This window comes from Pagrus pagrus, assembly GCF_965226575.1.
Source record: "Pagrus pagrus genome assembly, chromosome: 13".
NCBI classification, from domain to species: Eukaryota; Metazoa; Chordata; class Actinopteri; order Spariformes; family Sparidae; genus Pagrus; species Pagrus pagrus.
In genome coordinates, this window is record NC_140197.1 from 3,045,932 (window position 1) to 3,072,432 (window position 26,501).

At 42.7% G+C, this 26,501-nt stretch overlaps 1 protein-coding gene across 1 annotated transcript in view; it reads left to right on the forward strand.

Annotated features, from left to right (window-relative positions):
- Window positions 1–23,334, forward strand: part of LOC311268757 (cytosolic phospholipase A2 gamma-like) — a 102,713-nt gene extending 79,379 nt beyond the window's left edge. The window contains exons 11-14 of the mRNA XM_084372577.1: window positions 17,603–17,757; window positions 20,814–20,985; window positions 22,648–22,816; window positions 23,107–23,334. Of these exons, the coding sequence (XP_084228703.1) occupies window positions 17,603–17,757; window positions 20,814–20,985; window positions 22,648–22,814 (494 nt within the window). The 3' untranslated portion in view covers window positions 22,815–22,816; window positions 23,107–23,334. The remainder of the gene's footprint in view (window positions 1–17,602; window positions 17,758–20,813; window positions 20,986–22,647; window positions 22,817–23,106) is intronic.
- Window positions 23,335–26,501: the final 3,167 nt, after the last annotated feature.

Below are 26,501 nucleotides of genomic sequence, written 5' to 3' on the forward strand. Positions count from 1 at the left end.
GTCTTAGATTGCCCTGTGGGTTGTGTTTTATGCATATCACACATGATCTGCAGAAATTTTTTGAGAAGGTGTTAAAGCCATAAGTAGTAAAGTAAAGTGATAGACCTAGTACATAGGTCTATCATCCCTCCCGTTGAGACATGGCAAGGCCCATGGCTCAATATTGCTGCAGCTTTAAATAAGCTTCGTGGAAGGACGGGTTTGTTATCAACAGTATATAGACCTGTGTCATCAACTGTGGCTCCTTGTTTCACCCACATTTGTTTCTCAGTGTCTGGCGCCACCAGTTGCATATCTCTTGTGACTTCCTGTGTTATAAGTGAGGAGTCGGGTGAGACAACATAGATGTCTGATTTACCAAAACTGCCTGCTGCTGCTGCTTTTGCAGTTTCGTCTGCCAACCTGTTACCGCAAGTGACACTATCAGTGCCTTTTTGGTGTGCTGCACACTTACATATAGCTATTTTGCGTGGCAACTGAACTGCATCTAAAAGAGACATTAGCAGTTGTGCATGTGTAACTGGTTTACCTGTAGACGTTATCATGCCTCTACGTTTCCACTGTGCAGCGAAGAAAAAGATAGTTGAAAATGCATACTGGCTGTCTGTGTGGATCGTAATGTCTTTTCCAGTGGCCAAAATACATGCTCGTGTCAGAGCTATTAGTTCTGCAGCCTGTGCTGAGTGTTTTGGCTCTATTTGTTTAGCTTCCACTACAGTGTTAGGTAGTTGAGTAACAGCGTAGCCTGACCTGGTTTGACCTTTGTCGTCTTTAGAACATGAGCCATCTACAAACCAAACATCTCCATAGGAGAGGGGCTTATCAGTTAAGTCTTGTCTCGGCAGATGTAAAGCTTCAGTTTTTTCAACACAGTTATGTGGCTCGCCCTCCTCTGCTGTCGGCAGTAGAGTGGCTGGGTTCAAGGTTGTGCATCTTTTGACTGTCAAATGAGGCTGTGATAGCAGCACAGCCGTGTAAGATAACTGTCGTGCAGGAGAAAGGAATGTCATCTTTGCCTGCAACAGTAACACATCAACTGCATGAGGAACTAGTAACATTAGCTCATGGAAAAGTACAACGTCGGCAGACAGTTGTACTGCCATTGCTGCTGCACATATAGCTTGTACACACGGTGGTAGGGCTGCTGCCACAGCATCAAGTCTTTTTGAGTAAAACGCGACGGGTTTCATTTTTCCCCCGTGTTGCTGTAACAGTACAGATGTCATAAACCCCTGTCTACAGTCCACTGTTTGAGTGAACGGCTTCTCATAGTCAGGAAGAGAAAGCACTGTAGCTGACATTAACTCCTTTTTTAATTTTTCGAAGGAGTGTGTGGCTTCCTCAGTCCATTTTACTTTATCTGACATTGACATTGGTTCGGTATAGATGAGGTTCAATAGTGGCTGTGTTTTCTCAGCATATGAAGCTATCCATGCTCGGCAGTAGTTACACAGTCCCAGAAAGGTCATCATTTGTTTTTTGTTTTGTGGTTTTGGGACGTCTGCTATCGCATGTTTTCGTGCTTCCTGTATCTCGCGTCCTTGAGCGCTGAGAGTGTAGCCTAAATATTGAACTCGTTCTTTCACCCACTGCAACTTTTGCTTTTTCACTTTGTTTCCAGTTTTTGAGAGATGTTGCAGCAGGGCGAGAGAGTCTGCAGTGCAGCTGTCTTTGCACGGTGAGGCTACAAGAATGTCATCCACATATACAATTATTTGGCTTCCTTTTGGTGGATTAAAGGTAGACAAACAGTTATTTATTGCTTGCGTGAATACTGTGGGGCTGTCACAATTGTCACAGTCTGCTCTGCTACTTCCCTGCTCTGCTGCTCAGCCACACCCCTCAGCAGTCTAACAGCTCTCACCTGCTCCCCATCTCCAATCAAGCCAGTATATATGTAGGCAGCCTCACTCCACTCACTCTTTGCCAGATTGTCTTCGCTCCCATGCCTGACTCTCCAGCTCTTGTTTCCGGATTGCCTACCTGGTATCGACCCGATCTGCCCCCGGCCATCACCTCACGTCTCAGCCCCGGTAAATCTACCAGCCTTCTGTCCCCGACCACGAATATAGCCTGCCTGTTTCCTGTTCCTCGTCTGCCTGTGGCTGGTGGGCACTCAGCCTGTTCCTGCTCCACCAAGAGACCTACCTGGTCAGCTTCACCTCTCCAGCTCACATCCTCAGGTCTGCTGTGTGCCTGCTTAGAAATTGTTGAATAAAGACTGTTGAAGACTAACTACCTGGTTCGTTTTGTGCTGCGATTGGGTTCACTCCATACCCGTTACAACAATATCCTTGGGGCAACCTAGTATATGTGTATGACCTTCCTGCATATGTGAAGGCGAACCAGAATTGTGAGTCAGGATGCACAGGTATAGAGAAAAATGCATTACTCAGGTCGATGACAGTATAAAATTTGTTTCTTGGGTGCAGAGTGTTTAACAGAGTGTGCGGATCCGGCACTAGAGGAGCGCGAGATTGCACAGCTTCGTTTATTTGTCTGAGATCCTGCACCATTCGCCAATTAGTACCGTCTGCCTTTTTCACTGGGAAGATGGGTGTGTTACAGGGTGAGTCGGGACACTCTCTTATCACGCCAGCATCCAGTAATTGTGTAATTACGGGTTGGATGCCTGTAAGGGCTTCGGCTTTTAAAGGGTATTGTCTGACCCTTGGTCTCCAATCAGATTTTGGTTTAATTTCTACTGGAGCGGCTGTTGTCATTAACCCGACATCTTCAGGCCCTTTCGTCCACAGTGAGGCAGGCAGGTATTTTAGTTGTTTCTCTTCTTCTTCAGTCAAAAACGCAGAAACTAGTCACCTAGAGACATCATGCAGTCCGGGGACTGCAGTGGTGCTCCATCCTAAAGTTTTTCTGTACATCTGTGCAGATGGGCTGTAACTCCACCCATCGTTGTCAATTTCTCTATAGTCTGAGGCTCGTGCGGCTCTGGTAGCCATTTGACCTAAGTCTTTCCACTCCATATCTGGTGATTTGGAGAGAGAGATGTGTGGCGTCCATCCCATGTAGAATAACGACTTTGCTTCGCGAGGGAGGATCACATCAGCTACTGCAACCGTTTTCTTATCAGAGTACAAATATGGCACTTTAAGTTCAACTGTCTTCAAAGCAAACAGTTTCTCTTGATATTTTTCATCTGGTTTTAGTGCCATGTTCACAGTTACATGTAGCTGACCTGCCTCCATGTCGTCATGCTCTTTAGTTAGGGAGCTTTTGGCTGCTCTTAGCAGTTTGTCAGAGATATCAGTAAATGGATTGTTACTGAGATCTAGAGAATAGAACACTCTGTTCGGGAATTTGTCTATGTGATACAATTCACCAGACTCATCGTCTAGCCGCACGGCTTTCATTCCCTCTGAGGTGGGAATGACACCTATTTGCAGTTGCTGCATTAGATCTCTGCCTAATAGGTTTATCGGACAATCCGGCGAGATTACTACAGGTGCTTTAGTCTTTTTTCCAGATTTCTCATCCTGTATATACAGAGGTTTTGACATGCGTTTCATGCTGACCGCCCCATTAGCAGATTTGACCCAAATAATCCCGTTGGAGGCCTGGAGGCCTGGGACTTTATTTCTTAGCACAGTTTTGCAGGCCCCAGAATCACACAGGAAACGCACATCTTTCCCATTTATTACCAATGTAATCTCTGGTTTGTCCGTCATGGCACTAAACACCTCCCATGCGCTGTATACATCCACTAACAACAGAGGAGATGCATCGCCAGGCTTGGGAGCTGTCTGTGACCGTCACTTTTGATTCCAGTTCTCATCTGGAGGAGCTGAGGGGGGAGGATTTTTGTTATCTCCCCATTGTTTTGTTCTCCCTCTGTATCCTCCCCTGCTCGATCTACATTCTTTTGATCAATGTCCTTTTTTCCCACAACGATAGCATGCATCTGAGTCGTTATTTCCAGACCTTCTATCACCTCTATGTGGCCTAGAGCCCCCGCGGCCCCTTCCCCTTACTCTATACCCGCGGTCTTGGCCCCCCGAATGGAAGAAGGCGTCACTGTCTTCTTCAGTGTCATCGTGGAGGAAAACGTCTCCACTTCTCCCCTTTTGAGCCTTTTTACCCTCTATGTGTTTACATGCATGTCTTATCCATTGCATGGCTTCTGGGACGCCAGCTGTGTCCAGCTCTATGTAATGTTTTCGGGTCCAGGCTGCTACTCCTGGTTGGAGGCCATTTACTATAGCCAGTTTCAATTGTTGTTGGTAAGCACTTGTTTTAGCCTCGCCAAAGGTTATTCCACTATTTGCTCTGAACACAGTTTCCATCCGCACTTTAAAATCATCGGGATCTTCACCGGGTTTTTGTTTTACTGCACTTATACGAGTGTAATCTGCTTTTCTGGCGAAAGTGGTTTTTACTCGTGCAAACAGTGCGTCTAATTGGACTTTATAGTCGCCTGCTAGGGTACTGTCTGCGGGGTAAGGAAATACAACTCCTTGGGCTGTGCGTCCTGTATAGTCTCCTTTTACCCTGCCCCATTTTCTCCCCAGAGAGGATTGCATGGCTTCACCTGCTTCATGGCCGTTTAGTCTGTAAGAGTGAATTATTTCTGTCATATTTTTAACCCACTCTTCGGGGTCGTCTTCAGGACATGGAACTCCAGCCACTGCATTAGCTGCTTCGGCTAGTGTCCAGGGCCTGAAAACGTACATTGTTCAGTCTTCGGCACCTGTAGCAGCAGGATTTGGGACTTCTATCATTGGAAAGATTGACTCTGGTTCGTACCTCACTGGGGGTTTTATTTTGTCTGCTGGTCTTAGTGATTTAGCTTCAGGCAGTTCTCTTGGGACCAGTGAGGGATATATTGGTGGGGTTGATTTTGATGTTTTTGGCCTGGTTATAGGGGGGGGGGGGTTACTGCTTCTCCCCCCGCCGCCCCTTGTACATCGTCAGCATCGGGAGGTTGATCAGGCCTCCGTCTACCTTTAATTACTCCTTCATTATCTTCCTTTCGTACAAACATTGCTTTTGCGTCTTCTTGTCTCTTTTGTTTATTTTTTGTACTATTTGCTTGTCTTTTGTACGCCTGTTCTAGCCATTTCTTGGCATTTGTCAACTCTTCCTCCTTCCTATGTTTTTTTCTTCCCTCTTTTACTGCAACACTTGCCTCTAATTTACCTACAAGCTCTTTTAATTCCTCTACTTTGAGTCTTCCTGTTACACCATACTTTTTTCTCCATTTAGGTAAGTATTTTACACTGTGTGGATGTAGTTCCATCATGAACTTTTCATCGCCTTTTATTCCTGAGTTTTCTATCGGTCCGTGAGTACTACAAGTTTCCCATTTTTATGTTACTGTATCTTTTGACTTTAAAGTTTAACTAGAACTCATGGTCTACTTCAACAGTCCACTGATGTATGTTGGCACCGTAGGGTATCAGTCAGTGCTGCTGCTTCAACTCACGAGTTTTACCTGTGCACTTCTAGTATAAACTTTTACCGTGGTCCTTCAGCGCCACTATTCTGCTTAGGGTTATTTCAGCATAACCATGCTCATTTTATGTGGTCCTTCAGCGCCACTATTCTGCTTAGGGTTATTTCAGCATAACCATGCTCATTTCATACTCACGGCCTATCTGCAGTCCGGTCTGGTGTAGTCTGTCCGGATCCCGTCAATCCAGCACTGTACAGTCAGAGGGGACGTCTATATCACCGGCCGGGCGGAGAATTCGCTCCCCCGGGCTTTCCTTCAGGTCACCTGATGTGATCCTGGCCGTCGACGGGCTACAGTGTGTCGTCCTCCTTCTGACAGAACTGGGTATGTTGGGATCCGGGTCACGGCACCAAAGAATGTTAGGTTTAACACTAATAAAATACACACAAACAGACACGGACTCAGAGTTTGTCTTTCTTTGCAAAGGGGAAGTACAGGTGTCAGCACTGTGAGTCTGATCAGCAGTCTTCCAACGAGCTCTCCCCCGTGCATAACTTTTTATTCACAGACAACTGGGCGTGATTGTATATCATTAACACAGAACACAGAGAACAACTTGTTGAGTAACTTGTTGCTAGGTGAAAGTGGCAGATATGTAAATGTCCTGTAGTCAAGCTCTCCACAGATTTCAGCATAACAGAATAGCATAAGATTTAGCATAAGATTTAGCTAATCAAAAACTGATAATATATTTATTCACACATTATTCCAACATTGATCACAACATGTTGCTCGACAGACTGGAGAAGTGGGTCGGAGTTTCTGGTACGGTGCCAAATTGGCTCAAATCTTATTTAGAAGATCGAGACTTTGTGTCGCTAGGTAATTGTGAATCTGAGCGAACAAAGATGACATATGGAGTTCCTCAAGGCTCTATTCTCGGGCCACTTTTGTTTAATATCTATATTCTCCCACTGGCCCAGATCATGGAGTATCATAACATCTCTTACCACTCATATGCTGATGACACACAGCTCTACATCACAGTGTCAACATATGACTACAGTCCATTACAGTCGCTGAGTCAATGTGTCCAACAAGTCACTCAGTGGATGGGCCAGAACTTTCTTCAGCTCAATGCTGAAAAGACAGAAGTCATTGTTTTTGGTCCCAAAAATGCAAGGCTTGAGGTCAGTGGCCAGCTTCACTCAATTACACTAAAAAACACTGACCAAGCCATAAATCTGGGTGTAGTTATGGACTCAGACCTGAATTTTAACAGCCACATAAAGACTATGACGAAATCAGCCTATTATCATCTCAAAAACATTGCACGAATTAAAGGACTTCTGTCTAAACAAGACATGGAAAAACTAGTTCATGCATTTATTCTTAGTAGGTTAGATTATTGTAATGGTGTCTTTACAGGTCTCAGTAAAAAATCAATTAAGCAGCTGCAGCTCATCCAGAATACTGCTGCCAGGGTCCTGACCAACAGCAGGAAAATGGACCATATCACACCTGTCCTTAAATCCCTGCACTGGCTCCCTGTGAGCCAAATGATAGAGTTTAAAATCCTGTTACTGGTCTACAAATCACTAAATGGTCTTGGACCTAAATACATGTCAGAGCTGCTGGTGGGATATGAAGCATCCAGAGCCCTCAGGTCATTAGGGACAGGTCTACTCAGTGTCCCCAGGGTCAGAACCAAGCAGGGTGAAGCTGCATTTAGCTTCCATGGTCCCCACCTGTGGAACAAACTCCCCGAACGCCTGAGGTGTGCACAAACTGTCAGCTCATTTAAGTCAGGGCTGAAAACATTACTGTTTACTGTAGCTTTCGTATAGTGTAAGACCTTTCTGTTTGCCACTGCCTTTCACCGAAGCAATTTTAAGGCTTTGAACTGCACTGTAACTTTTATTTTCTCTATGACTTTTGTTTTCTGTTATTGTGAATACTAATTTTTGCTGGATTTCTGTTGATCATTGTGATAGTTGGGAGACTCGGACCAATTCAGGGCAGAATAACACCGGGTTCTGGGAACGCCGGAGCTAATAGGAAGAAAAGGTGTTTTTTCCTATTAAGCTGTTTCACCGCTGGATTGGGGGCCAACTCATGGCCGAGTGGAACCAAGTGGAGACAAGGGGTCTCTTAAGGTTATCACCGCTGGTTGGCTGCTTTTTCAGAATTTGTAGTGTAAACAAACTGAATTCACGGTGACGACCGGGTCTTAAGGATAAATATAAAGTGCACTGGGACGAGTGACAAGTAGAACAATGGGAGGTAAATCCAGCAAAAAACCGGGAAGCTGGCGTAGGAAATCTATTCTATTTTAGCCTACTTTCCTATTTCTTAACTTGTTTTAGTGTTTTGCTTTAAAGGATAACTACCGTTTTTTACAACCTGGACCTTATTTCTAGCAAAATATATGGTCATTTACTCACCCAGATAACTTTGGTGTCATTTGAAGTTGCTCGGACGAAATTAGATCCAGTGTAGCGCCGATATATCCATATAATGCGAGTGACGGGGCACCGAAGCGCAGCCTTTATGAGCATTATCTGCCACGAAACTAGTTCATTTCACCAATATTTTGTTATGATACGCTAGCGCTATTCCCCTCTGAGTCCGGGCTCGTCTATTGTCAACATCCGGGGTCTGTAGGTTGACCTACTACCTCTGACCTGAAGGATGTCGTTTCTGAGCTGCGCGCGCACCCACGACAGCCCGGCTTGTTTACCTGTAGCTGCTACTGCTAGTTTGACCCCGGATGTTGATAACGGACGAGCCTGGACTCAGAGGGGAATAGCGCTAGCGTATCATGACAAAATATTGGTGAAATGAACTTGTTTCGTGGCAGATAATGCGTTATATAGAGGCTGTGTGTCGCTGCCCGTCACTCGCATTATATGGATATATCGGCGCTACGCTGGATCTAATTTTGTCCGAACGACTCCAAATGACACCAAAGTTATCTGGGTGATGCGCCTGTAAAGCACTTTGAGTTGTCTTGTGTCTGAATTGTGCTATACAAATAAACTTGCCTTGCCTTGCCTATTGTGAAACATTTGCAGGAATGGAAGACTCATTTACTTGTAAGATTCACAGAAGTAGGCCGCTTAAATGTCACCTCTTTAACTCTCTTTAACTCTTTAACTGTTGTAAGAAATAAAAACACAATGTGTTATTTTCTTCTTGGGAGCAGCTGAGTCACCTGTGACAGCTGCTGGTGAAATACGGTTGTAGCCTTTGCAGTGCTACCATGGGTAGTCTCATGGTTTGAACCCGGCTTTACTTGCTCTCAAGCACTTAACATAAATCATATAACCAAAAGGGTCCGATCACGTCTTCAATCGCACCCGTGCAGCTTCTCCCTGCTGCTCTCCTGTCCATCTCCCATCTGAGGTCCAGCACGCAACTGTATTTAAAGGGACATTGTGATTAGTAAATCATTGCCAGCGTTGCCAATCACTCACCTGGCGCCACTCTCCAGAGCCCTCTCCACCTCTCTCTCCTGCAGCCGCACCTCAACCATGCCCACCTCCACATACCTCCACCGCCCGATAAAGGCCAGGTAGGAGAAAAGGGAGAGAGAAGTTAGGTGTGTGGAGTCGAGGCTCCCCATACAGGACTTGTTTGACCTTCTCAAACGCCAGTCGGCACGGCTCCGTCCACTGGACCGGATCTGAGGCACCCTTCCTTGACTTCCCTTCTGATGAAGTGCCGGTAGTAGCCAGCCAGTCTCAAGAACCGCCTCACCTCTTTTTTCGTCCTGGGTCTTGGGCAGGCAGCAATCGCAGCTGTCTTATCTACCTGAGGACGCACCTGCCCGCCACCCAGGTGGTTGGGTTGGCCGTGAGCCCCACCCGCCTCAGTGACTCGAGCACCGCGGCCGCCTGCTGCATATGCGCGGCCTGGCTGCCAATGTGGATGATGACATCATCCAAGTAGGCGGCCGCATACGCAGCATGTGAATGCAAAACTCGGTCCATGGGGTGCTGGAAGGTGGCCGGGGCACTGAACAACCCAAATGGAAGAGTAACAAATTGGTACAAACCATATGGGGTGGAGAAGGCCGTCTTTTCCTTAGACCCTGGAGACAAGGGAATCTGCCAGTAGCCCAGGAGCTCGTCGACCTGGGGCATCGCATAGAATCAAATTGTGAAGCATCACTCACCTTGCGATAGTCAACACAGAAAAGGATAGTCCCATCCTTCTTGACCACAAGAACTATGGGGCTACACCACTGTTGGACTCTTCTATAACCCCCATCTCCAGCATGGCTGCCAATTCCTCCTGAACCACTTTTTTCTTGTGTTCCGGTAACCAAGAGGACCATGAATGCACCACCACGTCTGGGCGTGTCCCGATATGGTGCTGTATGAGGTCTGTGCGTCCTGGCAGGGGGGAGAACACATCAGTGTAAAGCTTCTGCAACCTGGCAACATCTGCTCCCCGGTACGGTGTGAGATGGTCGTCAACGAGGAGCGAGGTGGAATTAGCTGATTTTGGCACCTTAGACCCCAGCTCATCTCTCTCCATCACCGTTGTCACCAGGGAAACAGGCTCCGCCACTCTCCATGCTTTGAGGAGGTTGTGGTGGTAAATTTCCTGCCTGAGTGTCACGACTCACTCTATACAATCTGTCCCTAGTCAATGAGAAGTGTGGATATGCCTGCATGGCATCAGGGCGCACCAAATGACCATCAATTTTTATCACTTGGTCCAAGGCAAGACTGCTCGAGTGGAAAATCTTCCATGGAGTGTAACATGGGAACCTGCGAAGCCTCTTGCGAAGGCTCTGCTGGTTCCCCTTCCCCGTCTGCAGCATCAGACAACCTTGCGTCACCACTGAACACCACACACAAATCCCATGTCCCTAACGGTCGTGAATGCACCCCCACACATTGCCCCACTAACTTATTACACCCAGCCGAATCCGTGCTCAAAATCAGGGGGTTTGCACCAGGCAGGCGCTAACCGCAGCCTTAACGCTATGCTTTTTCCCCCTATGTCTAATTTCCACTGGCACTACGTGGTAGCTGTGAATATCCCCATGCACACACCTAATATTCGCAGAGGATGATGGGGAAAATGAGTACACGTGAATTTGTTGACGGAGCCGGCGAATCACGAAGCCTCGTTTGGAAACATCAAAAACATGAAACCTCAATCGAGTGCCAACAACAAGCTAGATTCAGAGATAGCAGTTGGTAGCTTGTTAGCATATAGGCTGCACAGCACATTAGCATGCTAGAATTATTCTCATACCGAGTTGGTTACTTCCAAAACATGACGCTTGGTCGTGAATGTGTTGAGTAACGTCTGAAAATATAACTATGTTTTCGGGAGTTACTGAATACAATGTGATGTTGTGTTCGGCGTGATAACTACAACCAACTCGGTATGACAGTATGAACAGTAAGTAGCATGCTAACGTTTCCTCATGATCACACTGTTATAGAATTACGTTGATTATCTGCATGAACTAAGGAATCTGCAACTTTTCAAGACAAGACGTTCATAGTGTTTTAGTAAGTTACTCATCGTTTACAGTCACTACATGAAAACGTGCAAGCTGACGTTGTGTTTGGTGTAATAACTACAACCAACTCGGTACAACAGTAGCTAAGTAGCACGCTAACGTTACCAATAACAACAATAGCCTAACGTTACCTCCCGACCACACTGTTCAACAATTACGTTGATTATCTGCATGAACTAAGGAATCTGCAACTTTACAAGACAAGACGTTCATAGTATTTTAGTAAGTTAGTCATCGTTTACGGTCACTACATGAAAACATGCAAGCTATCGAAACGGACAGCATTAGCTTATCTCCCGGCTTTATTACATTTATAAACTGTGGACAAATAGTGCCCCAATGAACACCACATAACAACAAATCAACTCAAAGTTGAAGTCGGTGAGGTAATAAATATGTATATATGTAATATATGACTTATAAATCCAGTAGCATCTTGGTTAGATCACCATCAGTTCTTTCAGCTCGCACCACCGAGTGTAAGCTGGTCTAATATTTATCCCTGTCCGGCACATGTTATCACTTTCTCTTTTTCTTTTCTTCGCCTCCTCAGACAATAACTTCTTGGCTTTTTTAGCTGGCTCGGCCATGGCGTTGGTTTACAAAAAATCCAAGTAGCTGCTGACTAAATCCACCGACGAATAAACGTGTCGTAAAGCAGGTTGCACTAGACTTCTTTACGTCAGGCATGTTCCAACCAGATCTGGGAAGTTACACAGTGCGGTTTCTGCCGGCGCGACCCCCCTCAGGCTGCAGAGGCGTCACCGTTCATCCTATTAACCGTTATTCTATCACTTAACTGAGTTTAGAAACATTATTTTAAGGTCGAAAAACTACCTAGTGTTGCTTTAATTACTTACATGAAAGAATGCTTAGTTTTTCTCCATGACAGTTTGACCCATGTGTACCTATCTCCTCCGATAGGTCCATGTCCTCCCTGTACAGTGACCCAGAGTGGAGCAGAAACCCGGACAAAGCAGTGTCCAGGCTTTCAGGTCCTGGGGTCAAGATGGAGGAGATTCTGGCCTGGTTGGATAAGAGGTCAAAGGAGGAGAACTTCTCTCTCACTGATGTTTGGGGGGTTTTGACCTCTGCTGGGATCATGAAACAGGTACCAGGACCAATGTCGGGTAACATTACTTTTAAAATTAACTCATTGCGTTACAAGATTACTGCCATTAAAAAGTAACCTGTTACGTTTCTGCATTATCTACTGAGAAAAGTAACGCGTTAGAGTACTTTAGAGTCAACCAAAGATTACGGTGAAACCTCTTTGTGAAATAATGGGAATATTTCCTTGAAGTTAATGCTGTCCTCTCTGCCATCTCGCTACACTGAATTAGCTAGCTATGCATGCAGACTGACACAACTGTAGGTTTACCTTCAGCAGCAACCTGCTGAGCAGCAGGAGAGAAAAATAAATGCTTGAGGGATTTTCTTTTATTTTTGTGGTGACAAAAGGAAAGGGAAAGACAGAATTTTTTTCCCAGTGATGGATTACGTTATTGAAAAACTAAATAATGGATTGCTTGAATTGCAGAACTAACGCATTACGTTACAATGAAAAAGTAATCTGAGGCCTCTGACAGATTACTTACTAACAAGTTAACACTTTTAGTCTTATTATTTCCCATTTGAAATGCAACACACTCTGTAATAAGTATTCTATATGCGGTCCATTAGAGAAATCACTTGTGTTTCATCAGATGCACCTAAGATGTCTCTCTGATGAGGCCAGCAGAAATGCCTCCAACCCTTACCCCATCTACTGCGCTGTAGAGAAGCATCATCTTTCTAAAGGGCCTACAGAAGGTACGCACACATTAGGACTAACAGTACATACAGTAGTGAGCTACTGACTTGTATTATGTGTAAAATTGGCTCTCTGTCTGTCAGGAAAATGGTTCGAGGTGAGCCCTCATGAGGCCGGCTTCCCTGAGTTGGGTGCCTTTGTTGAGACTTCTCTGCTGGGCAGCAGATTCCACGGTGGAGAGCTGCTGGAACAGAAGCCAGAGATGGACATGGTCCAACTACAAGGTGTGTGTTCACAGGCTGAGCAAGCTGTCTGATGGCAGCAGTAGAGTGGTAACTACAGCATTAACTAAACACCTGTAAACCAAGGCTGCAGTGGTGCTTTTATTGTGAAGTCATTTAAGTATGTACAGTATGAGGACCTATGAGTTCTCAATAACTCCACAAAGAATTTGAACAAGTTGGATTAAGTACCTACTTATGCTGTGTTTATTATATATATTATAAATTACAGGCATTAAAATGTGGTGACTAGCAATTACCAATAAATAAAGAATCTTAAAGCTGCACTCAACAATCGTTTCCACGACTATGTATAAAGTGAAAGGGGTCACTTTCGTAAGAAACCCACAGAAAATTGTCACCTAGTTTCATTCAGCTCTAAGGAGCATTTTAGTCTCTTTTGGCTGATTGTTTTGGTTTTCTAGCCAGCAAACTCATCTCTCACTATCCTTGTGTTTTGCCAATACAGGCAACTACTCTAATAAACCCACTGAACACTACCTGTTCAGCAACATAGACAAAGACAAAGTTAGTGGTTAATGGGTGAACTTAATGAAGTATTTGCATCTAAAGAGCCAGATATTTTCCCAGGAGTTGGTGGAGACCAACACAGCTAAAAGAAGAGTAAAGAGTTTTTAGGGGATTTGTAAGGGCAAGAGAAAAACAACTCAAAATCATATTGCACAGCACAAACATGAAGGAAGATGAAGAATGTTGGACATCCAACGATGGTCTGTGCACCACAGGGTTGTGTACAAGTTTTGAATGAGGTGCTGCAGCTGCTTTACCTCACTGGCTACTAACAAACTATCCTAATCTGTCTGCAAGGCTGTGGCAGGACCCTTCTCATCTGCTAGAAGTGAACAGTTAGCCAGGGCGACTATAAGATTAGAACAATATGTCAGTGATGTTCTGCTGTGCCCACATGGCAAAAGATAACAATAATGCAGCCTTAAAGCTGGAGTGTGTAAGTTATTTTAGGCATAATTTGGTCAAAAATCAATAACAACCTTTCAGCATATTTTAATTCATAGTGTTATGACAGAACACTGGACTTCTGTGTCTCCTCTTGGCTCTGTATTCAGGCTTTAAAAAATCAAAGCTGTGAAGGCAGTGTTCAGCCAATCACAGTTCATTTTACAGAGCAAGCTGTTTTTGGCGTTCCTATTGGTTGCTCGACCAAAGTCGATGCGCATTCACCTTCCATCGGTGGTGAAGGTGCAACAGCGGATGTCCCAGCAGGAAAAGCCGCTATCCCGGCATTACCAACAAAAGTGTACACGGCTAAGCAAGCCAAAAAAAGGAAGACCGATGTAGACAAACAAGAGTCTAAAAGGGAGAGTGACAATAGACGGAAAAAATCCCGTGTAAACATTGGACAAGCATATCCGAGGTGGAGAGAGCTTCGCGATTGCATCCTGGGCAGGTGAGCCTCCAATTTAAGTTTTACGTAGCTGATAATCTAAATGTGTGGTAGTAATTGGCTGTGTAGTTGAAATGACCGTAAATCTAATAAAGCAGGCGGTTTGTGTAGCCAAAGGCTCACGACGAAGTCAAAGCTAAAGTCAACGTCAAATTTATTGTCAATACCATTATATATACACGACATACAGAGAACGTGTGCCGTGTAAATATGGATGTGACAGTTATTATTTATTTTCAGGTTACGGTGAAAAGAAAGAAGTGTCTGAATAAAGTGGTTGTCTCCGATAGTCTGTGCATGTGGGGCTAATTGTTTACTTTAGCGTTATATGTTGTTTTATTATTCTTAGCATTCACACCTCTTTCCCGTGATATATGTGTTGCTGTTGTCATTAGATCATGCTGTATAAGTATTACATCAGTATGACAAATATTGTGGCTTTAATAGTGCCAGACATGTAGGCTATGTCATGCTGAGACGTTAGCAAGAAATAATTGTTGTCGGTCTCTATCACGAGAGAAAGGTAAAGTACTTTCTTACCTGTAATTCGGCCATGGTTAGTGTATGACAGAAAAGTTCTGACGTGAATATTTCAAGCGCCACAGTTGCACACGTCCACGAGAATTCAGGCAAAAGACGGGGTGGAGCTACGGAGTCGAAACAGGGAGGGGAAGGCGGAGCGCAGTTGTTTCCATCCCAGTCTCATGCGGTTTTCACATATTCTACAAACTCCAGCTTTAAAAGAATGAGTATGTTTAAAAGTTTAAAAAAGATGCACTTGATTTAGAAACACTGGTGAATTAATAGTCTTCATATAGCAAAACAACCTACCAATCGCCTTTGGATTTTGATAAGTATTGTTAAATCAGGGCTGGTGCAAAGATGTACATTACATCACCTCCTTTAATGAGCTCAGGCCTCCTCAAGCCAGTCAGTGGAGCACAGAAAGATATTGAAGGAATGTGTTGATCATGCATGCACAGTAATCCTCATTGTAATCACTCATCAGACTGTGTGTGTGCTGAAACCATGCAGGTGTTTGTGGTTCTGCGTTTGCTGATGGGATTTTTAGCAGACTACTCATCCCTGCCTGGCTTGAAGGTAATCCCAATTTCACCTTTCCACACTTACTAAACACATCCTTAGAAACTGCAGGAATAAATCTGTTGTTGTCGTTACAACTTCATGGTTAAATTATTGCTCTTTGTGTGTGTGTGTGTGTGTGTGTTTGTGTGTGTGTGTTTCAGATCCTGGGCAAACAGACAGTGCAGCAGTAGAGTACCTACGTGTGTACAATGCCCTTCAGAAACTAGTTGTCCTGACCAGAAGCACCAGTAAGGATCCTGTTTCTTTGTCTGACCTGGACAAGCTGCAGAAAATACTAGAAGGTATTGATGATGATGATGATGATGATGATGATGATAATGATGCTCAGATGGTTAATTATAAAATTGAGCACCTCAATCACATTTGTTCATTAAATCCATGTTTTGGTTGCTGCAAGCTAATTCACAAGATTGCAGCACTGATACTCAGGAACGCCGTCAATGTTTAAATTTTCCTCCCAATTCAACTATTTTGTGTCTGTCATGAAATAATGACACAGCAGATGTCTGATTCAAAATGCCACAGTGTTCATGAGATTTGTATCTTTTGCAGAAAAGGTAAATCATAATGAGTCTGCATGGCTGCAGTCAAGGAGTGCGGAGGAAAGAAATGGTCTTTCTAAGCAGTGGATTCTGGAGCTGCTGACAGCGGTGGAGACCTGGAGCCAGAATCTGGGAGATATTAAAACATATGGTCAGTGTATGGTAGATAAACAGTCAGACTGGTCAGTGTTGTAGACACACAGACCCATTTTGCTTAAATGACATTTACACATGTTTGTGTATTTTTCTGTCCATGTGTTTCTCTCAGCCTCTCTGATTCTGAAAGTCCTTCCTCTGATCCTGAAGTGGGAGTGGGGAACTACTGCAAACTTCCTGCACCAATACAAAGGTGAGGAGACAGACCTCATAAGTAATCATCTCAATTAAAGGGGCTCTAGGTAAGAATCTGTAGCAATTAACATGTACTTTTTCTATAAGCTATATGTGAGCTGATTGTACGGTAACATGAAAAATGAGACCTTCCCTCTCTCTCTCAGCTGACTATACAAGCCTGTGGATGATAATTTTTTGTTTTGTCTTAAAGGAAGTTGTTTTTTTGTTTTTTTATAATGTGCTTATTCGCCCTCTTCTCGAGAGGAAGCAAAGATTTTTACCAGTCTTGTGTCTGTGCGGTAAATATGAATTTAGCTCAAGTTAGCTTAAACAGGAAACAAAGGGAAACAGCTAGCCAACCAAAGCACACCTACCAGCAACTCCAAAAGGTTCAAAGCTTCATTCATTTGTCACTTAACACCAGGGCTGTAAAAAGTTTTTAGGTCCCTTTATGTTAAATAAGAAAAAACAGAACAAACTATTTTTTACACTCGAGTGTTGATGATGAATTGAGGAGTATCACAGCCTGATGAGTGAAGCTGCTCTGTAGTCTGGCAGCAGATACTTCTGTATCTGTTGTCAGATGGCAGCAGGGTGAACAGACTGTGGCTGGGTGGGTGTTGTCTTTTAGTATTTTTGGGCTCTGTGCAGACATCTCACTTCACTGATGTCACTGATGCTCTGTAGATGGTACCAGTGATGTTCTGGTGGATTTTAATCACCAAGTCCTTAGTGGGTGTAAAGTAGTGGATAGCATTGCACGTCATTTTGAAAGATGTGATAATGTGCAGGATGAGGAGGAGCGAATTATACTGGCTGTTTAACATTAGACACTTACATTATACTGATGGCAAACACATATATATAACTTTCTATGTAACAACGACTTATTTGTGACAATAGTGATGGTGTATATGGTGAATAGATGATAGTGTAAGCTATCATTATGTTTGGTTATAAAGTTACAGCTTCATCTGCCCAATAATAAAAGGCTTCACCACTCAGTGTCACTGTTGTTATTTTACACTAGTTGTATATTAAGATTGTAATCCATAGTTTTCATAATGTTTTTTTTCAGTTTGCGTACCTTTTTGTTGTTCTTTGGTAAGTTACGTTAGCTATTTTTAGCTGTAAGCCTCTTTGCTATTAAAAGTAAATTAAAGTTAAAACAAGTTTGTATGAAGGTCTAACATTGTGTTGCTGGGCAGACGACAGCGTTCCACCTTGCCTCCAACTGAAGGAGAGATTCCACCTGGTAGACGCCGGGCTGCTGATTAACGTAGCCTACCCTTCATTTCTGGGAGACAAGAGAGACATCGACCTCATCATCGCACCAGAGTACAGTGCTGGAAACATGTTTGAGGTACTGTAAAGTGTGTTGTAGTGTTCTCACCACATACAGTATATGAGATATTATTAAACACTCGTTAGAAGGGGCACCACCACCATCGATTGATTAATCAATTAATTCAATTATTAGGAGGAAAACTAATCACATCAAATAAATAAGTGTTATATCTGAAAGTTGTAAACTTTGCTTACACTGACCTCCATCCCTGTCAAAAATGAAAACACAAATAAGACAACTTAATTTTATTAACTGACTAAGGGACACGGATGATGAATAAGGACCACTAAACATATACATATGTACATATATACAACTTGTATAGATGAATGACAAGACATGAATTAATTGTAAATGTAGTTATTGAACCATTGCCGACAGAATGAATGGATCAATGAATGAATGTTATCCAAAACGATTCAACAATGCAAACGGGGGAATACTTAATTGAGATCATTAAAAGCAAAAATAATTTAAAATTAGCGCTGCATCAACTCTCAGACAGAATGCATGAAGATGGTTATTTCCTACTTTTCTGGATGGGCTGCTGATGAGGAGAACTTCCCAGAAAGTGCAGAGCATGGCAAGCAGACTCAGTGATCCTTGGGATCTGCTGTGATTGGTTGTTATGTAAACTTACGAGCTAACAGTTTGAGTCAGGCATAGAGACTGTCAAACATGTTACTTATCTGTAGTTTTGCTTGCGGTTGGTTTGTATAACAAACAGCCAGCAGCAGCGGTACTAATACAGTGATTGTGATCTGTAGTTCCCCTGCAAACATGCTGACTTTTTTTGGCTGTATCAGTCCCTCCTGACCAATTTGCTGCTGCTCTTCTTTGGTTACACTTCGCTGCAGGAGTGTCTCTGGGCTACAGAGAGCAGACAGGCTGGGTATCCAAAGGGTGGGCTGACCTTCCACGAGCATCCTGGTGGCAAAACCGCCAAACGTTTCCTACGTCAAAGCTCGGTGTGTGTGAGGGGCAGTCCGACATGGGTACACCCAGCCTGTCCGCTCTGACTAGCCCAGAGACACAGCTGTGAGCTCACTTCACAAGCCAAAGAGGACAGTGTGTTTTCTGGGTAAAAGTACAGCTGGCAATCCACAATGCACTTGTAATACAAACCAGCTGCCACAAAAACACAGCTACAACCAGAGCATATTTGATTAGAGACTGTCAGAGACTGTTTAACGCTGCTGTACTTACTGTACTTTCTACGGCAAAAGGCTAAGATGAAGTGAGTAAAGATGAATGAATGAGTACGCTCTAACCATCTAACTGACATCACTAATACCCACAAGAACAAACAAACGGTGTAATAGTCAACAGTTTTGACTCTTCAAATGTTCATTTATTTTATATTGAAAAACATCAAACATACTTTGGCTTTTATAGAGCATTTTGCACTTTAAAAGGTGCTATTTGTAAGAAAAATTGATTTTGAATATCATTCCCAACTCGTCAGTACTGACACATTTGGATTGTGGGTCGGGCTGTCCGTCTTCCCACTGCTTCACTTTCTGACAAGTTGGGAAACTCAAAGTGTCAGAATTGGACGAGTTGGAAATGAGACTCAAAAATCAACTTTTCTTACAAATTGGTCCATTAAAATAAATGCTTTGAACTGTCAATTATATTAAATACACAATACAAAAATAGAGGCGTCTATAGAACAAAAAGGATAGCCTTTCAGGTGAGGCAGGTAATTATCGGTTATTGGTATCGGTAGAAAAAAATGCATATTGTGCATCTCTGGTGTGTTACGTTGCAAGTAATAGTGAAATCCTCCTCCTACTAGTCTCACGTTTATTATTAAAGGTTTTGTTGTTGGTTTTTACTGGATGTAATGCAACCAAGGCTAAGGTTCATTTTAGTTGCTTTAATGAGAAAAGCCTGTTTAATACCACCTAAAGCTGTTTGCTCTCTCCTCACCACACCCTGGTCTTTGCATTAGACTGTGCAGCTACAGGAAACAAATGTTCCATTAACCTCCAGCCAGGTTGTGTTATAAGGAGACAAGTTTAAACCAGACAAAGGATCACTGCAGCTGTAACCACATTTTCTTTTATTTGTTCGGCATTGACTCTCTTCCCCTATTTGAACAGTGGAACCATTTTCTGGGCTGACTTTGTGTTCATGTAATTTAACTGAACAATCAGTTTGACCTCTTGTTCTCACCTGACTGTGGAGAATATCCACTTTTAGTTGATCTATAACCTTTATTAAGAACCTTACAGATTATAAACCCTTTACCAAAGTAAAACCCTTTATACCTGCTTATGTCTAACTTTTTGAAGTGAAGGATGACAGTTGAAGTAACTAAAATCACTTAAAGGATAACTACCGTTTTTTACAACCTGGACCTTATTTCTAGCAAAATATATGATCTCACCCAGATAACTTTGGTGTCATTTGGCGTCGTTCGGACGAAATTAGATCCAGTGTAGCGCCGATATATCCATATAATGCGAGTAACGGGGCATCGACACACAGCCTCTATATAACGCATTATCTGCCACGAAACTAGTTCATTTCACCAATATTTTGTTATGATACGCTAGTGCTATTCCCCTCTGAGCCCGGGCTCGTCTATTGTCAACATCCGGGGTCTGTAGGTTGATCTACTACCTCTGACCTGGAAGATGTCGTCTCTGAGCTGCGCGCGCACCCGCGACAGCCCGGCTTGTTTACCTGTAGCTGCTACTGCTAGTTTGACCCCGGATGTTGATAACGGACGAGCCCGGACTCAGACGGGAATAGCACTAGTGTATCGTAACAAAATATTGGTGAAATGAACTAGTTTCGTGGCAGATAATGCGTTTTATAGAGGCTGTGTGTTGATGCCCCGTTACTCGCATTATATGGATATACCGGCGCTACACTGGATCGAATTTCGTCCGAATGACTTCAAATGACACCAAAGTTATCTGGGTGAGTAAATGATCATATATTTTACTAGAAATAAGGTCCAGGTTGTAAAAAACGGTAGTTATCCTTTAAGTGTGATTTCTATGCTAGAGCTGTGAAACCTGGGAGTCTGTAACAACGTTCACCCTCTGCTCCCTTCACAGACTCTGACTCTTGCCAGAGACTATGCGGCTGCAGTGAAGAAGCCTTTCCCAGAGATAAACGAGACAATCCTGGAGGACAGAGACTGGCCGAAGGACTGCTACGTGTTTGAGGGAAAAGAGAAGGAGCCCACCATCGTCTACATGCCGCTCTTCAACAGAAACAACTGCAAAGGTTTGTTACAGCAGAGGCAGAAGTACTCTGAGGCTGAACAAAATAATGCTTCATCAAACTTCCCTAGTTTGAACAGCCATGATTTTTTTGGCAGTTGGTAATTAGCGAAGTACAACTCTGAATGAAATGCACATACATCACAAACAATATGATACCACAAATGATTCCATCTATCCTTTACTATGAGATGTATCTTAAAAGTATAACGGACAGGTGTAGTGGTAGGGATGCATAATATGAATTTTTTTCAACCAATAACTAATAATTATCTGCCTTTTGCAACCAATAATAATAATAATAATAATAATAATAATAATAATAATAATAATGATAATGATAATTTCATTAGTAATGTAATGATTAAACATTTATCTTTATGTTTTTGTATTTTAAAAAATTCCAAACTAAATGATGTTCGCCTGAAGGTAAAAAAAGGCTAACATGTAGTGAGTAAAGATGAATGAAATAATATTCCAAAGCTCTAGCCATGTAACTAACATCAATATTACTCACAGAGACAAAGAACAGTTCTGACTCTTCAGACATTTATTCTCGTCTCAGAATTTGTTTTGTAAATTGCTATCGTGTTGTCTTCCTCTGAAACTAAAGAATGTCCATACGATGTACATGTTGTCATTCTACTCCCATTCTCTTCTCCATCGTCTCTTTGTTAGTGGTGGAGAGCAAACCAACTTTTAAGTGGCATATCGCCAACTACTGCATTGATCAGCAATTATCAACTATAATTTCATTATTTAAAATAATAATTAAAATTTTCTGTTGTCGAGCCGATAATCATCGGACATCCCTATTTATTTGTAACGACTAGTGCCACTACAGCAAACGCTAAACTATAGCCAGTAATAGTGAACACATATCAAACACAAGCCATCAGTATATGTCCTGATTGATTTACATAGAGCACATCAAATTTCTCAAAGTTGAGCGTACACATCTGCATTAATGAGGAGGTCATCTTGAGGATGATCAAAGTCATAAACAACTGTTAACATTATTTGCATTTGGCACAAAGGATTGGTAAACTTGTGGAGTTTTGGTTCGTGGGTCTGTCAAGGTGCACTTTTGATGTTTTAACGTTGTGTACAATAAAAAATAAAATAATATAATAAGGAAATTAGGTATAGAGGCCAAACCCGTTTTTTGTACCAGGCACATGTTCGTCTCTGCTGTAAAGGTGGGCATTTTAACATGAGGTGGTTTGGGGATTGACTCTCTTTTAGAGCCTCAAGTGGCCATGTGAGGAACTGCATTTTTTGTTATTTCAGCGCAGGCTTCACTGGGAGCGCAGAGTTTGCTGCTTATGGAGGACTGGGGTTGCTGAGGGGTAGGGCGAAAAAAAAAAAAAGGTTAACAGCTCTCGAAGTCATGAGAGATTTATAGATATAGATAGAAATAGTTCCAGACCTTTTTTGGCGTAGTGAAGCCTGTAAGGCACTGCATTACATTTTCTCCACCTGAAGTGCATCCCACTGGCCACTTGTTGTACTTTTTTGGACTTTGGGTCAGTCTGGGAACTTCATCACAGTGTATAGGGATGACAAGAGAGCACTTTGTAGTGTTTTCGACACCAGAGACCCCTATCCTCCCCGAGGCCACCAATGGTAACAGTTTACTGAAACAGGTGTTCGCTGTTTTCTATAGATGCAGAGGAGTTCAAAGCAAAGATGGAGGAGTACTCCACCTTCCAGCTGCCTTTCAACCAGGACAAGATTGAGTTTGTGTTGGAAACTGCAAAAGCCAATGTGAAGAACAACAAGGAAACTCTGCTGAGGGAGATTAACAAGGCTGTTCTCCGCCGACACAACTAGAGGTAAGGATGGCTGTGAGTTGGAGGAGGTGTTGAAGTGAGGCACAGAGGGAGACATAAAAGGATCAGAGATGATCTTGAAGCCATGTCAATGTAGGTCAAAGCTGAATCTTACGTCTTTACAGCGTGTAATCTGTGAGCTCACTGTGTGACTGAGGAAACCGCCTGTGTGAAAGGAGATGAAAAGAGATTAAATAACAAGACTTCATGTAATATGTGAATGTCAGAGTGTGTGAGAATAACTGACTTATCAGAAATCTAACATGTCCTCTACTCTCTCTTCTCTCTTGTAGGATGTCCCTGAGCTGTGACGTCTTTTGTTGTGAACTAAATCATCACCATGAACATATGACATACACTTCACTTTACATGTGTGTCACATGTGACACAGTTGCAGGAGACAGAGATAACACAGCGTAACACAACCAATACGCAACCATGTCATGTAACCACATATAGTCATTTCTTATTCAGTAACTGTTGTCGCTTTGGACTGACACTATAAAGAACTATTGATTACATGTGTGGCAGTGTGTGTCTTCTTTGACTTGTATTGAACTCTATTGGCATTGCAGGCCTGGCTCTACTCGGTGTGATGAGGATTTACATTTCCACCACAACTGGGCTACCTGCTTGAAGGTGTGTCCTAAACCAACGATGCACTTGTCCCAATCATGTTAACACATGTGCTTTGTGCTAACTGGGTTAGCCGCAGAAGGAGGCTGTAGCTTTTGTTATTGTGCTCGGTGGCTGTGTGCGTTGTGTTGCTGAGTTAGCTAGCTGCTGAAAGACAAGCTCAGAGGTCGTGTGCTGTGAACACAGTGTACTGCGTTGTGTAGTGTAACCTCTTACCAAATACAACCACCTCATGATTCACTCACATGTAAGAAAACACCTAACATTATCATAATGAATGTAAGCAATGAACATGGCCATTGTTAGTACTCAGCACTGTGGTGAGGATTACACCAAATATTTCAACATAAAGAACCTTTTCTTTTTTAATTCTCAGAACTTTTTCTCTTTCTCCACTTTAGTTAGTACCACACTACACAGGCTAAAATATCCAAATTTACAGACCAACTCAGTGTCTCCAGCTGTGGCCCTGATATAAAGACTGACTGAATGGAAACATTCTCAGCATACCAATAAACATGTAGCCTGTATTGCTAGTGTGTCACAGTTGTCCAAACTGTATCATGCACAGTCTTTACCTTATGCTGGTTTTGCATGAAGTAACTCAAAGTTAACACTAGAGGTCACACAGCATCCACAGGAGGGAGATGTAGTGTCTGTATGTAGATCAAGACAACCAATAGTCCAAAGGCCCAGACCCAAAATGTAATGTACTGGGACCATTTTAGTGAACACATTCTTTTACATTGTTATAGAGTCCTAGATAATGTTTTGACATCGCTGAAATGCAGCTACTTAGTGGTTAAGATCTCTAATAATAGTAATAGACTTCTGTCCTTCAAAACCAGGAAAGTGCTTTTCCTGGAAATCATCTTGCTTTTCATTATATCCTCTTCCTGGGGTGTTACTGGACTACTGGCCACCCATAGACACTTATAATAAGCGTCTAAGTACTAAGTAAATAGAGAGTATTCTACTAGTCTTCTAATACGCAGGGTTATTTAAGCTAACATTGGCAAATGCTCAGGTCTAAACCATACAATGTATTTTCAAATTAAGAATACTTTCACAAATGATTACAATATGTTTCTAATACCATTTGTGTCAAGCCAAACAACTGAATATTGCTCTAATGTGAAGAAAAGATATTGCGTATTTAACTATTTTATAAATATGACTATTTTAGAATGACATTAAGTTGAGCGTTAATTATAAAATTTACCAGTGTAGATGCAGTTTGTATTATTTTGCCAAAGATTAATGGAGAACTGGTTGTGAATGGTGTGCACTGATGGCATTAGATGTAGAAACATGTTCTACAGACATGTCTAGATATACTGTACAACAGGGGTATTCAATTCAAATTCAAAGGGGTCCAGTTAGAGAAAATTTCCTCAAGTAAAGGTCTGGAACCTCATAATGTCTGACAGTTTACCTTGAGTTTCCCCTTTTTTCTTTTTTGTTAACTCATTTCACATCCTAACATTCTCAACCAACTGTATAAAATCAATCTCACCACCTCTTAACAGCTGAACACTCTTTCTGTCCCTCTTATGCTTCAGTCAATCACTTTCTCTTGTCAGTGAGAGAAGTGAGCTTCAGCTTTTCCTGCCAGGGTTTTAAATCTGGGCTGTAATGGCGCTCAATGTGAGCCTGGAACCGTATTTTGTTTTAGTATGATGAGAGGCTCTGCCAGTCAAACAGAACAATTCAATGACAAGGAGAGATAGTAGAGGGCATTCCTGCTGATTTCTCTTTTAGATCCATGAGCTTTACGAGCAAAATAACCACGTGATATGTGATATCACACGCCCACAATGGTATTTGGCATTTTTTTATTGCGATATCGAAAATTTGATATATATCGTTACATCCCTACAACATAGTGTCCACTAAATCAGCACCTCTCTGAGTCAAAAACGGTTGAATGTGTTTATAAACAGATGCATTCAAAATGTGTTAAGTCAAAATGCAATCCAACCTTCCCGAGACACCATGCCACCAATTCTGTCATCATCATCATCAACATCTGAGTCTGTCAGTCTGTAACAGGGCCTTCCTCAGTGTTTTGGTTGGCACAGGTTTGTCCCATGCAATTCAGACCACTGTTGAGACACGGTACTACAGGAGATACTTACAGGAGTATTGATGGCGCCTGCTGCTGGAGGACTGAGTATTCACTGGATTTCCAGCTGCACACAGCTGTGGTCCACCCTTGGTCCTTTGGACTTGGTACACCTGGCTGGGTTTGAAGAGGGCATCAAGCGGGTCAATGGCCACATCTGGCAGGGCAACAGTTGCAGTTGACAAGCTAACAAACTCATATTTGTCCAGACTGAGTGGATTCACCCAGAAGATTTTCATGATATCAACAATGGACTGCACGTCAGTGTTAAATAGGAGGTTCAGGGGGCAATGATTATCATCATGGGCAGCGACAAGAATGCAGGAATTCCAGGAAACTTGAATTTTAATACTTCCAAGATTTATTTCTCCACTTTAAGATATAATTAAAGCATATTGATGCACTAAAAACACACATGGATTGATTAATCTGAAGGAAAACAAACCAAGGATTAGAAATGAATGTCAAAGTCAAATAAATCTCATCTCTCTTAAATGATGGTAAATAAGTTCTCAATTAAACTTCAGGTAAATATGACTAAGTGAGAAAACTTCTTACCAAGACTACCGCCCCATGTGAAGGTGAACAAAGACTGAATAAACGGGTGTGCAAGACTCAAATAGGGGAGGCTCAGGTGAACTTAAGCAATTAAATGAGGTGTGACAAAAGAACCAATTTGAGAGTGATGAGGAAAGGAAAGGAAAGGAAAGGAAAGGAGGCAGGTAAGTAGAGAGTGTGAGAAGACTCAAGAAAATAAGAGCCTTTACAACAGCAAGTCTCATCTCTTCAGATCCTTGGCAGCTTTAAATCCTTGTAATCTGAGAATTTCCTGAACCCACCTTGTCCCTCAGCTGCCTCAGGTAGGGACTGTGGTACTCTGATGTTAGGTAGTACTAGACAGGATGATCTAGTACTTCAGGATGATCA